The following is a 12,262-nucleotide window of genomic DNA, read 5'->3' as shown; positions in this document are numbered from 1 at the left end:
TCTTTCATAAATGCAGGAATTATCTTTAAGTCGAATCCTAAGATATTTGGACGTGCCATCACTTCTGTGTCTGAAGATAAATGTACATCAGTAAAATAATATAGTTAAATAATACAGTCTGGATTTTGCAACTGATTCTCAGTTGTCAGGTTAAAACACTTTATTTCTTTGAACCTCTCTTCAAGGGGGTTTCCCCCCCTGACAAGCTGATAGACATGGGCTAAATCCTATTTCACCTTCACACAGCCCTTCCCTCTCCCCCCAGCCCTTTCCCCACAAACTTACCTGCTGGGTGAGGGGTGGGGGTGCACATGTGCGTGCAGTCAGCCCCCCCAAATAATATTTTCTCCTTCTGCCTATGGTTTCACCATGGTTTTAAAAACTCCTGGCTTATAGGATTCAAAATATTTAGAGCTCATTAATGCGTGCTGATGAAATAAGAGAGCATTTTTTGATTCACACATCTAGATCTCTTAAGATAAATTTTATTTTCTGTTCCATAATCTTAAATCAGCAAGCTCTAGCACATAGCAAGAACGAGAATGCTGAATACCATAATTTTCTAAAAGCTTTACATTTTCTCGAAGTGACAAACAATTCCTGAGAACTTCGATGTATCTGCCTATCCTACTAACTTTTCAGAATCTGGCCCATGGTGATGTATATCTGCCAAGGCAAGTGGCAACATGCTGACTGTCAGAATCTTTTTTCTGACTACTAGTTTAGGAATTCCATTATGAGTTTATTTGGGATATTTCTTTTAGAAGAGAAAACCCTCTGACCTCTTTTCGCTATAAAGAGTTTTTCTTGCTGTCATGGAAAAAAGAATGTAACTTAAAAAAAATCCTAGCCCCTTCTCCCCATCACTTTTGCCACCTAGCACCAAATAATATAATATAATAGTTTTGGAAAACGAACGTTCCAGTTCCTTTAATGTGCAAGAATATAGACCTACAAGATAACTAAGTGCAGAGAAAGTTCCTCTTGATTTGCTAAACTTACAGGTAATAACATTCCTTTACAGCATATATAATGAGAAAAGTAACTTCACTTTCACTGTTTTCAGCACATCTACAGAAAACACATCGAAATTTAAGTATTTTTATGACTAATGAATTCAACTTACTCCATTTTTGTTTCAAACTACTGTTCTACTGTATAAACTCAGGTATATATCTGGTTTTTATAAAGAGTTCATGGGAACAAGAAATTTGTATCTGTAAAACAACAACTTTCCTTCCATTTGTGGCAGGATCATGATGTCTAATTTTAAAGCATATTTACAAAAATATGCTTATTTGCATCCAATAAACCTTCCCTATAACATGGAGACTATTCCATCCTCCTAAAGAATTCAGAATACCTAACTTGGTGAAGGATCATATAACTCAAATGCATTAGAAAAGTCTTTTTTTAGATAAACCAAAGTGAAGTCTTGCTGTAAGATTTACATGCGTATATACAGGGAAGAATAAAGAATAACAAGAAGGAAGATTTAGAGTTAACATGACTTTTGCTATATTTATCTTACATGTTTAACATTGTCTAAAGTGGTTAGGTTGAATATATTTTTGTGATAGAACACCCTTTTGGGGAGTCTGTCACTTTAAGGGCTGGAGCACGGAGCTGCCAGGTAGTTGATGAGAGTGGCCATTTTGGAGAGCAGCCATTTTGGATAGCTCTGTTATAAGAGCAGAGCAGTGTGGGATCAGCCAGCAGGGAGGAAACATCACCCTGCTGAGCTTTGGCTCCAGGAACAGCTTGGAGGTAACGGTGAGGCTATGGGGGAGGAGGAGGCCTCATTGATCCTGGGCATGCCTCATTGGTCCTGGGCATGACCTAAAACTGGATTCAGCTGGGATAGGAAGGCCTGCTGGTCCTGCCTGTGGCGGAGCGAGGCCATGCAAATACCAGGACCAAGAACCTCCCCAGTGTAAGGCGGGTTGGGGCACCTAAACCCCTGCCCCCACCTTTGGGTGGGTTACTTTGGGTGGGTGCAGAGTAGCTGCACCTGAGTCCTATGGAATGTTGGACTCTGCAGTGGGGGCCAGGCACACTGAATGAGCAGCACCTGAGCCCAAGGGGATGTAAGACCCCAGGCCCTGAGAGTTGCAGGCTGGAGTTGTGGGCCAGTTAAACTCAGGGAGAAGTGGCTAAGTCCTAAGGGGTGGAAGAGCCCAGGCCCTAGTGTAAGGGGTGGAGTTGTGACCTGAGAGAGTGGGGGTCTGGTGAGGGGCCAGGGGCAAAGGAGGCCTGTAATTGAGCAATCGCTCAGTCCTGTTTGGGTGAGGGTCACCAAGGAGGCCCAAAAGATTGTGCATGTACGTATCACCCATGGTCATTTGGGCACGCGAAGGGCAGCCTCCCGCCTACTTGACATCATAACCATTTATCAACAAGGCATGGCAGGAGAGCAAGCTGGCTGGTTTACCCACAGACAACAAACTAAGCCCTCTCTTTTTGCTTTGGTACGTCTCTGAGATTAGTAGTGATGTGAAGAAAAGTCCCTCAGCTTGCTTTCTCTGTCATATACTGTATATAGGTCTAAAATTGTCATTTTGTAAAATAATTGCAAAGAGGCACCCAGGTAAGATTCTGTCATGAATTGGTAGGGAGAGAGGGTTGTTACTGGGCATCCTTCATTATATTCCACTCTTTCCTGTGTATAGTTTAATCTCTAGGGGATGCAGCACCCTCTTCAGTCCTGCATAAGAAAGATGTACCCCAGGAGCTGAGGTAGTAAAGCACCAGCTCCTCAAGCCATGAGAATACATTAAAACAGCAGTGGGTAAAACACAGTCTGCGAGCTGGGTCTGACCTTCCAACTGATTGTATCTGGCCCACAGGCAGGTGCTTGCCAGCTCATTGGATCTGGTTGCCACATAGTACTAGGCAGGCAGGCAGGACTGTTTCTGTTCAACGCTGACACAGTGATGTCAGCTGTGGACTGGGGCAGATACCCCGATCCCCACTGGGAACCTGCCAGCTGCATCTATAGCTGCTTCTACTGTTCTGGGTAAGTGCTGGCATAAACTGCAGATAGGGCCGGCAGGTTCTGGGCTGGAGATGGGGTTGGAGTGTGCAACAGCTTCAGGTGGGAGTGGAGGAGGATGGGAGGGAGGGAAGGTGGGGAGAGAGAGAAAATAAGGATCAGGGCATGCTATTTCTCCAGGGAGGGCGAGAGAGAGAGAGAGAGAGAGGGTTAGGGCATGCTACAACTCCAGGAAAGGGGAGGAGAGAGAGTGAGAGAATTGGGGGCATGCTAAAGCTCTGGGGAGGGAGGGCAGAGACAGAGAAGGAGAGAAAGGATGGGGAATGGGGCGTGCTACAGCTCTGGGGGGGGCGGGGGGAGAGAGAGAGAGAGAGAGATGTGACCCTCAAGAGGACACCAAGACTCACTTAAATGGCTCTCCAAACAAAATAATTGCCCACCCCTGTGTTAGAATCTCAGCTTTCCTTTCTAAGGAAAGGGTTTTCTAGTCCCCATGGTAAAAAAGAAAATCTTAACCCAGAAAACCAGAATACCAGAAGGAAAATATGTCTGAAGGGTAAAATACTGTATTTTGTAGACAGAGGCAGATGTAACACCTGAGTGGGGGTGCTTGTGAAGGCACTGACAAGCAGGTGGGAGTAAGAGTGCTCTTTGACCTTGCTGCAGAAATGCACTGTGCACCACTCCACAAGTGTCTTTGTGGCCCCGCCACATGTTTCATATATTATTCAATTAACTGGTTAATTGCACAATACATTTAAATCGGCTCCACGTGCAAAGTAATTATCATGCCCTAAAAATATCCATCTAGCTATAAAAAGCCAACCACTACAAAGTAAGTGCTTGAAAATGTAAAATAACTTTATAGCTGGTTTCTATCCAGCTTTAATTTGAGTATGTGGCAGGAGCATGTAATAAACAAACCTAATGCACACGCGTAGTGGTACACCTTTGGGTGTCTGCCACTTTAAGGGCTGGAGGCAGGCAGCTGGCAGGTGCTTGATTAAGGCAGCCATTTTCAAACTTTGGCAAGACAGGCAGAGGTGGCAGTTTCCTGTCAGCTGCCAAGGCAGTAACATCAGTTGGTTGAGCTAGAAGATCTTGGCAGTAAGGGCAGGAGCTAAGGGGATGGTTGGAGGCTCCTGGTACTGGGCATGACCTGAAACTGCACCCTGCCAGGGATGGGTGGCCTAGGGCGGCTGTTCATCATGGGACACCCCCAAGAAATTCCAGGCCAGTTGGTGGAAGGCGGGTAGGGGCACCTTAACCCTGGCCCCCACCATCTGGTGGGTAGTGATGAGAGCAGTAGGAGCAGTGTGGGCCAGGTGTGCTAATAACGAGGCACCTGAGCCCAGCAGGGGTGTGAGATCCCAGAGGGGTAGTTCATTGTGCATAGTTTGAGGGCCCGTGCACAGTAGGGTGCAACTGGGGTACCTGAAGGACTGTGCTAGTGGGGTTCAGAGTAGGGCTGCAGAGGACAGCTTGAAGGACTGCACCAGGGGTGTACCGAGTACAGCTGCATGGGCAGCTTGAAGCAGTACATGGGCCAACCCCAAGTGTGCGTGTGTGAAACCAATTGCCTCGTGGGTTGGAGCAGAAGCAGCCCAGCATTGGCACAGGGTGACGCCACGCAGAGTAGGCGAACTCATGGGATCCAAAGTTGCTGCGTGGTAGTGTCAGAGAGAGAGTAGTCAAGCCTGAAGGCCCAAAGGGGTTTCTCAAGGAGAGCAAGGGCAGTTGACAGTGGCCCAGTAATGGGCGGTATGTTAAAGGCTTCTGTGAGAGTGGGGCTGAATGCAAGAGGCCCCTGTGAGAGGGGGGCAGTGTGTGTGAGTGTGTATGGAAGAGACCGACAAAGGACTGAGTTTGTCCCAGCCTCAGACTGGGGAGCAATACCAATCTGGATGCCATCTGTGAGGCATGGGCCACGGTGTAGGGAAGTTACGGGGCCATGGGTAGCACCCCCTAGCATCAGGGCTATGAATAGGCAGCCTCCCGCTTAATATATCATGGTAACATTCAAGTCATGGCAGATGAGTCAGGGCAGAATGCCCTAGGTAGGTGTGTGGGCTAACTCGAGATCTAGCCCCAGCAAGGCCCCCTGTCACAACATGATCATGTCTCTTAGTAGTGTCTGATCTCAGCAAATAAAGGAGCCTATTTGTTCATGACGGTAAGTGAAGGTGCCCAGGGCTTTTGCTTGGACCACTGAATGTTCTGAATGTGCTGAGGTTTAGGTTGTAGCCGTGTTGGTCTAAGGACATAGGCAGACAAGGTTTCTTGGGTGAATTTGATATCTTTTATTAGACCAACCCAAATAGTTGGAGAATATTTATTAAGCAAGCTTTCAGGTTCAAAAACCCTTCATCAGGCTAAGGAAGTGTCAGCAGTTGGTGTGTGCTCTTCCTGCATGGAATCCATCCAGGAAGAGCACACACCAACTGCTGAAACTTCCTTAGCCTGACAAAGGGTTTTTGAACCCGAAAGCTTGCTTAATAACTTAACTTTTCTCCAACTATTTGGGTTGGTCTAATAAAAGATATCAAAGTCACCCAAGGAACCTTGTCTGCCTATGTCCTTAGACCAACACAGCTACAACCTAAACCCCTGCAGTTGGTGTGTGCTCTTCCTGGATGCAGTGAGAAGGAAAGAAGCCAGGGGCTGGGCTGGGGAGTCAGTTGCCAGGCAGATTATAATGTATCAAAAATCCAATGTCTATGTTTAGTCCCTGATCTCTAGTATCCAGCAGGTTGATGAAATGGAGCTCATAGGCTCGTCTCTGGGAAGTGTTGTGTAAGTTTCCCTTGAGGATCAGGACTGAGAGATTGGAGAGAGAGTGGCCCTCCTGTGAGAAATGTGCCCCCACTAGTAATTGGGTATTTCTGTCTTTGATGGATTTCCGGTGTGCGTTCATTCTGGTGCGTAGTTGTTGTTTGGTCTCTCCTACGTATTTTCCATCAGGGCATTTGGTGCATTGGATGAGCTATATTACATTTCTGGAGGTGCAGCTGTAAGATGCAGGGATGCTGATGACTCTGTTGTGGGGTGTAGTAATAGTGGGGGTGGTGGAGATATGTTGGCAGGTTTTGCATTTCTTGTCATGGCACGGTCTGGATCCTTTTGGTGTGTTCTGGGCTTAAGGAAGTTTGCTTCTGGTGATGAGGTTGGCGAGGTTCGGTGCTTGTTTGAAGGCTAGGATGGGTGACTCTGGGAAGATCTTTTTAAGAATAGGGTCTCTTTCTAGTGTGGGTTGCAATTTTTTGAGGATTTTCCGTACAGGTTCAAGGGAGGGGTGATATGTCATAACCAGCAGTGTGCGATTTGTGGGGGGTTTTCTTCTGTACTGCAGCAGTTCTTCACGTGGTATCTGGGTGGCTCTTTCAAATGTGCGATCTATCTCTCTGGAGGAGTGTCCTTGCTGGGTGAAAGCCGTTTTAAGGTTGGTGAGGTGGCAATTCCGGGTGTTCTCTTGAGTACAAATACGGTGGTATCTGAGGGCCTGGCTGTATATTACAGCTTTTTTGGTGTGTTTAGGGTGATTGCTGGTTCTGTGCAGGTATGTATGTTGGTCTGTGGGTTTCTTGTATACTGTGGTCTGTATTTTACCTTTTTGGATACTGATCATTGTGTCTAAAAAGATGTTGGTGTCGGAGTATTTTAAAGAAAGTCGGATGGAGGGATGGTGATTGTTGAATTTCTGATGGAACTCAATCAGAGATTGTGAATGTGCTGAGAAATTCAATTCAAGCTGACGGCCATGCGAATTCAGAATGGGTTCCTTTTCAGTCTTTAGGGTCTGCAATATATGGGGGGGTTTTCAGCCACCACATGGATCAGAAGTATCTGGCCCTTGACTGAACATGAAAAATACATAATTCTCTGTATAATTTAACATGGAGTCCTTTTCCCCATTGTCCATCATATAATTTTCTCTACCATTCCATTAGCTGTTGTATCACCAGCACCATATGGCCAAATGAACAAGTGGATAGTAGGATAATTCCCTTAAAATTAAATTTAGTGCTGCATTTCATGTTAGTCCTCAGAGGGCATGTCTACACTTGCGGTTAATGTGAAGCAATAAATTCAAGAGCAATAGACTCTGGAGTTTATTGCTGTTTGCGTGTGCACCTGGGACCACAGCACGTTGAGCCACATCAGATGATCAGGGGTCAGCCTGCCAGTCCAGGGCTGCTCCCCACTAAGCTCATTGTGCTGCAAAAGGGCTGACTGGGGCACAAGGGTATACTTTATTGTGGAGCTAGCCAGCAGGCAGCCCCTGCACTGAAACATCCTTGCGCCCCCACTAGCTCGGGTAAGTACTATCCTGCTGTGGAGTAAATTAGATCACTCCAGCCTAATAGGGGTGCACATGTAGATGCCGAGACGTTTACTATGCAGCTTATTAGTCGACTATGTAGTAAATGTCTCATGTAGATGTGCCCAGTGGGTGCTAAAGATAAGTGTACTGTTGCCTTGAAGGGGTGAAATCATGGTTTTGTTGAGATATATGGCAAAGTTCCCATTGACACTACTGAAGCCAGGATATACCCAAGGTCTTTTTAAAGACTGCTCACCGTCTTTGATCTTACTGTTTTTTTCTTCATGAATTATTATGAGCTTCTGACTCTGGCTCCCTGATTGGGGGCAGGTGACTTGGAAAATGCTGAAGGGGAGGGGCATGTCCCAGCTAGCCAGCAGGCAGCCCCTGCACTGAAACATCCTTGTGCCCCAGCTAGCTGGGGCAAGTACTATCCTGCTGTGGATTAAATTAGATCACTCCAGCCTAATAGGGGTGCACATGTATATGCCGATCCACCAGTGGGACAACTAGAAGCCCCACCAGTGGATTGGGGCAGGGAGCTGGGACCTACCCCACCCTGCAGCTGTTTTCAAGCCTTGTGCCTTGATCCCCTGATCGGGGCATGAGGCTAGAACCTGCCCTGAATGGGACAGTTCCCAGACCCCTCTTTGCGATTGCCTATTCAGCCCTGTTCCCCAGTCTGTTCCCCACCCAGCTCTGCGATCATGGAAATGAGCAGGAAAGAGGCTCCCCAGCCTGTTTCCCACCCAGCTTCATGATCATAGAGCTGGGCAGGGAACAGGCTCCCCAGCCCCCGCCAGCACAGAGCTTCCAGCGCCAGCTAACCAACCACGGGGCTGACACTGGGAGATAAGAATCTCCCAGTGCTGGCCCCATAGTCACAGAGTTGGTGCTGGGAGATAAGTATGTCCCAGCCTGAGCTCCATGACCACAGAGCTGGTGCTGGGAAATAAAGATCTCTCAGCTCGGACCCCACGACCACAGAGCTCAGGCTGGGAGATAAGGATCTTCTAGCTCTGGCCCCACTGTTATGGATCTGGCACTGGGAGATAAGGCTCTCCTGGCCTGAGCCCCACAATTGCAGAGCTTGGCTGGGGAGACACGGGTCTCCCAGTGCTGGCCCCATGGTCATGAAGCTGGCACTGGAGATAAGGATCTCCCGGTGCTGGCCCTGCAGTGGCAGAGCAGGTGCTGGGAGATAAGAATCTCCCAGCCTGAGCCCTGTGACCTTGGAGCTGGCGCTGGGAGATAAGAATTTCCCAGTGCTGGCTCTATGGTCATGGAGCTGGCACTGAGAGATAAGGATCTCCAAGCTCCCCTGATCGTGATGGTGAAGTTGGGGCTGGGAGGTGAGAATCTCCCAGCCCCTGCTCCCTATTGCAATCTTGGAGCAGGCAGTTTAGAGCTCCCTGCTGCCAAGGTATGGGGACACAGTCCCTGGCCAGGCTCCAGTGGTGGAGCCCAACCTGGCAGCAGGCAGCTCCCGGGGGTAGGAAACAATCTTCTGCCCCTTGGTGGCTGGTTGACTGGGAGCAGATTTACACAAGTGCTACTGCGCAGTAAGTAATCGCAAGTAAATTTGCAGGTAGCAAATTTACTTGTGATTAGCAAAGTTTACTGCACAGTAAGCACGTGCACATGTAGATGCATATGCTTACTGCATATTAAACTACGCAACTGCGTAGTAAAGTATCTCATGTAGAGGCACCCACTATGTCTTCCAAAAGCCAGAAGAAAAAGAGAATGCATGAGTAGATTTGTGGTGATTTGCATATTTAATTTTTCTGTATGACCCTCAGGTCATAGCTTAGCCTGCCTTGCCAGCAAAATATATATGCACATTTGTGGTATGGTGTAATAAGCATAACAATGTGCTCTGAAATCTGATTTTTAGATACAATACTGAGATGAAGAAGTAGCGTATTAATAAGCTGCTTCCCTTTTGGAAAGATTCTCTATATGGTATTAGAGACAGAAGACAATACCTACAAAAGTAGGAGGAGAATGATTTGTTGAAAAAAATTGAAAATACTGTATATTTGGTCCTGTCATTTATAACAGTAGAAATCTGAGTTCTAAATTAAATGGCTTTTAATAAGCTTAAACTAGTAAACCTAAAAATAAACAAAAATAGCTGCACAGCAGTTGAAAGTTTAAATGGATTTATCTCAATTTCCCAGCTGCATTCTTAGGTTAAACTAGGTATTTGTATGCATGTGATCTAAATTGTAAATATTTATTTGTAGATGGATTTCTTACTTGTGGCACGTATTATACCTTGCAGATACTTGGTTACTTTGACTATGCTTTCACAGCCATCTTTACTGTTGAAATCCTGTTAAAGGTAATTAATTGTTATTGATCCTTGTTAGCTCAAAAACAGCTTTAGCAATAATATTTGTAACTTTTTGTTTACCTTCCAGATCCTAGGGTATGCAGATTATGTCTTCACTAGTATGTTTACATTTGAGATCGTTTTGAAGGTAACAGGTTTATAAAGGAAGTTTGTATAAAAGGATTTTCCTTGTGTGTCACCTACCAAGAAAAGGCACTTGAAGTGTTTTCCGCCTTTTCTCTAAATTATCAAAGCTAAACTTTTTTAAAATATATTTTTCTTTGGCAATTTTGCATACTTTTGTTTTGTTATTTTTAACTATTGGATGCACATAGAAGATAATTTTTATCATCATATCAATATGTCATTCATTTTTTTACCCTCTTTTATATTTACAGTTTGCCAGAAAAGGGAAAAATGATTTTCTGAGCATGAGCTTCCCTCTTCTAGCATTTTCAAAAAGATAATCTTTTAAAGAGGGAACGTGTAATTTCTCATTTCTCTTGCTGAATTATATATTCGTAGATATAGTTCTCTTGCTGAACTATACATTCATAGAGCTAAAATAATAGAAAACTATTTTCTTTTCTAATTCTGCAACAGAATTTGCAAGATCTCTTTAATTTATTTATATACTAAGCTACTTTGAATTTATCTGATCTTGGGCATACATTTAAATACATAGAAAGGCATACATACTTTTGCTTAAATGTATTACCCGTGCATGAGTTCAGAGTAGGCATTTTAATGTACAGTTTCCTTACTGATTATTAAGGAAATCCACAGGTGCTATTTGACATTTAGATGCATGAGGCACACTCTGGCAAAGCAGCACGGTAACTAGGGATCTAAATTTATCTGGTCTCATTAGAGACAAAGGAAAATGAAAAAATAATTAAGAATATATAAAATACTTTATCATTGTTATATACATTTAATACCCTTCGATGCTACTTGAAAACCTCATGCATTGTACATTGGCCACTTATTGGGTAACCCTCAACAAATGCTGGCGCAGTAAGAATCTGTACATGAACTTTGCGTTTCAGGTTGATTATTAAGCTTAACAAAAACTCTTTTCTCAGCCTTATTCATATGTGTGTGTGTTCTTTTCACAGTGCAACCTGATTAATACTAGATCAAGTAGTATTTGGGCTGTTTACAAGATAAGCTGCGTATTATACAGTAAATTATTTTTATGTTAGTAAATGCCTACCTATTTGGGCTGAATATAATAAGGAAGTATGTGCTGGCTCCACAGGGTTGGTTTATTTTGTTTTATTTTTTTTTGTGGACAACTGGACCCTAAGCGGAGGAGTATTTTTGTGTTTCCTGGACAGAATCTTAGGTCTCCAGCAAGCCGTATTTGCAGTTCAGTCCAGAAGTACTTAGGAAAACAAACTGTGCTCTAGAGAGTAGTAGTAGGTAAATAAAATGGGTGTGTCTACACGTGCAATTAATGTGACTGAATATACTCCAACTCAATTTGAGCCGTAGTAAACTAATCGTGACATCACTGTCTACATATGTGTTTAAGCGCAGTAATTTACTGTGCTGCCAGATACCACTTGTATCTGATGGGACTACCCAGCAGCACAGTAAATTAGCCTACTGCCCCTAATTGCTGTGCACATGTAAACAGTGGCAGTTTACTATGTAGCAAATTAGTCTGCTATACAGTAAAGCATCTCGTGTAGATGCACCCAATATGACATATGCATATTTGCAATGCGTTGCTTTATTAATGTGTCTCAGACCATGAGTGACTGGTGCCTTCTGAATCTGGGGGGCACCCGCAGAAGCTGCCAATGGCAGCAGCCCTATCAGGGCCTACCAACAGCATCAGTGTCAGCCATTGGGGGAGCACCAGCCCCATCAGGAGGAGCATATGTACCCCTACCAGTCACCTATGCCTCAGACTTTGCCTATGCTTGCTTGTGGCCAATGCTCTCCATATTGACTTTGCTGAGTTTGGTGTGTTGCTTTCCACAATGCACAAGTGATGCTGCTAAGCAAGTTCTAAGAAGAGTTAATTCAAGGTTAGACTGGTAGTAGATATTATTATAGGTGTATTTCATTTAAATTGCAGGCAAAACAAATACTGTATTTACATGCATACCACACTCACCCTTTGCCCAAAAATCAACCTTCCAAAATCTGGGGATGTTTTTCAAGTGGAGAACTTGATTTTCTGCCCTGGAATGGAAGAGAGGCATGGAGATGCTGTAAGATGGCTGCCATGCATCTTCCTCAGCCGACCTCAGGGAGAGGTGATGGTGTTCATCCTTCAGGGTCACAGCTCCAGTATTAACTTCTCACAGCCACAGCTGCTGCAGTCAGGATCCCCTGCAGCAAGCATTCATCCATGATGCTGGAAACATCCTTTTTTCTTTATCCTGCCTTCCCAAATCAAGGTCTGTGTTTTATTTGGGGATGTATTCTGTGTGAGAAACTAGGGTATACAAAATCAAAGTAAAGATAACTACTCCAGGCAATATCAACACCTTAAAGGGTAAACACATTGCAATGATATTCTAAACATAGACATAGTGCAAATATCTTAAAAACAAGCATAACAACCATAGAAATTCAGGGTTAAATTTAATACTCA

The 12,262-nt window shown here is 44.7% G+C and overlaps 1 protein-coding gene across 1 annotated transcript in view; it reads left to right on the top strand.

The window, feature by feature from the left end:
• Positions 1 to 12,262, top strand: part of CACNA1D (calcium voltage-gated channel subunit alpha1 D) — a 444,991-nt gene that overhangs the window by 300,231 nt on the left and 132,498 nt on the right. The window contains exon 21 of the mRNA XM_059716031.1: positions 9,601 to 9,660. Coding sequence (XP_059572014.1) covers positions 9,601 to 9,660 — 60 coding nt within the window. The remainder of the gene's footprint in view (positions 1 to 9,600; positions 9,661 to 12,262) is intronic.

Source organism: Alligator mississippiensis, chromosome 12 (assembly GCF_030867095.1).
Source record: "Alligator mississippiensis isolate rAllMis1 chromosome 12, rAllMis1, whole genome shotgun sequence".
Lineage (NCBI taxonomy): Eukaryota > Metazoa > Chordata > Crocodylia > Alligatoridae > Alligator > Alligator mississippiensis.
Note: the sequence above shows the minus strand (reverse complement) of the source record. Positions and strands in the feature narration are given on the sequence as shown.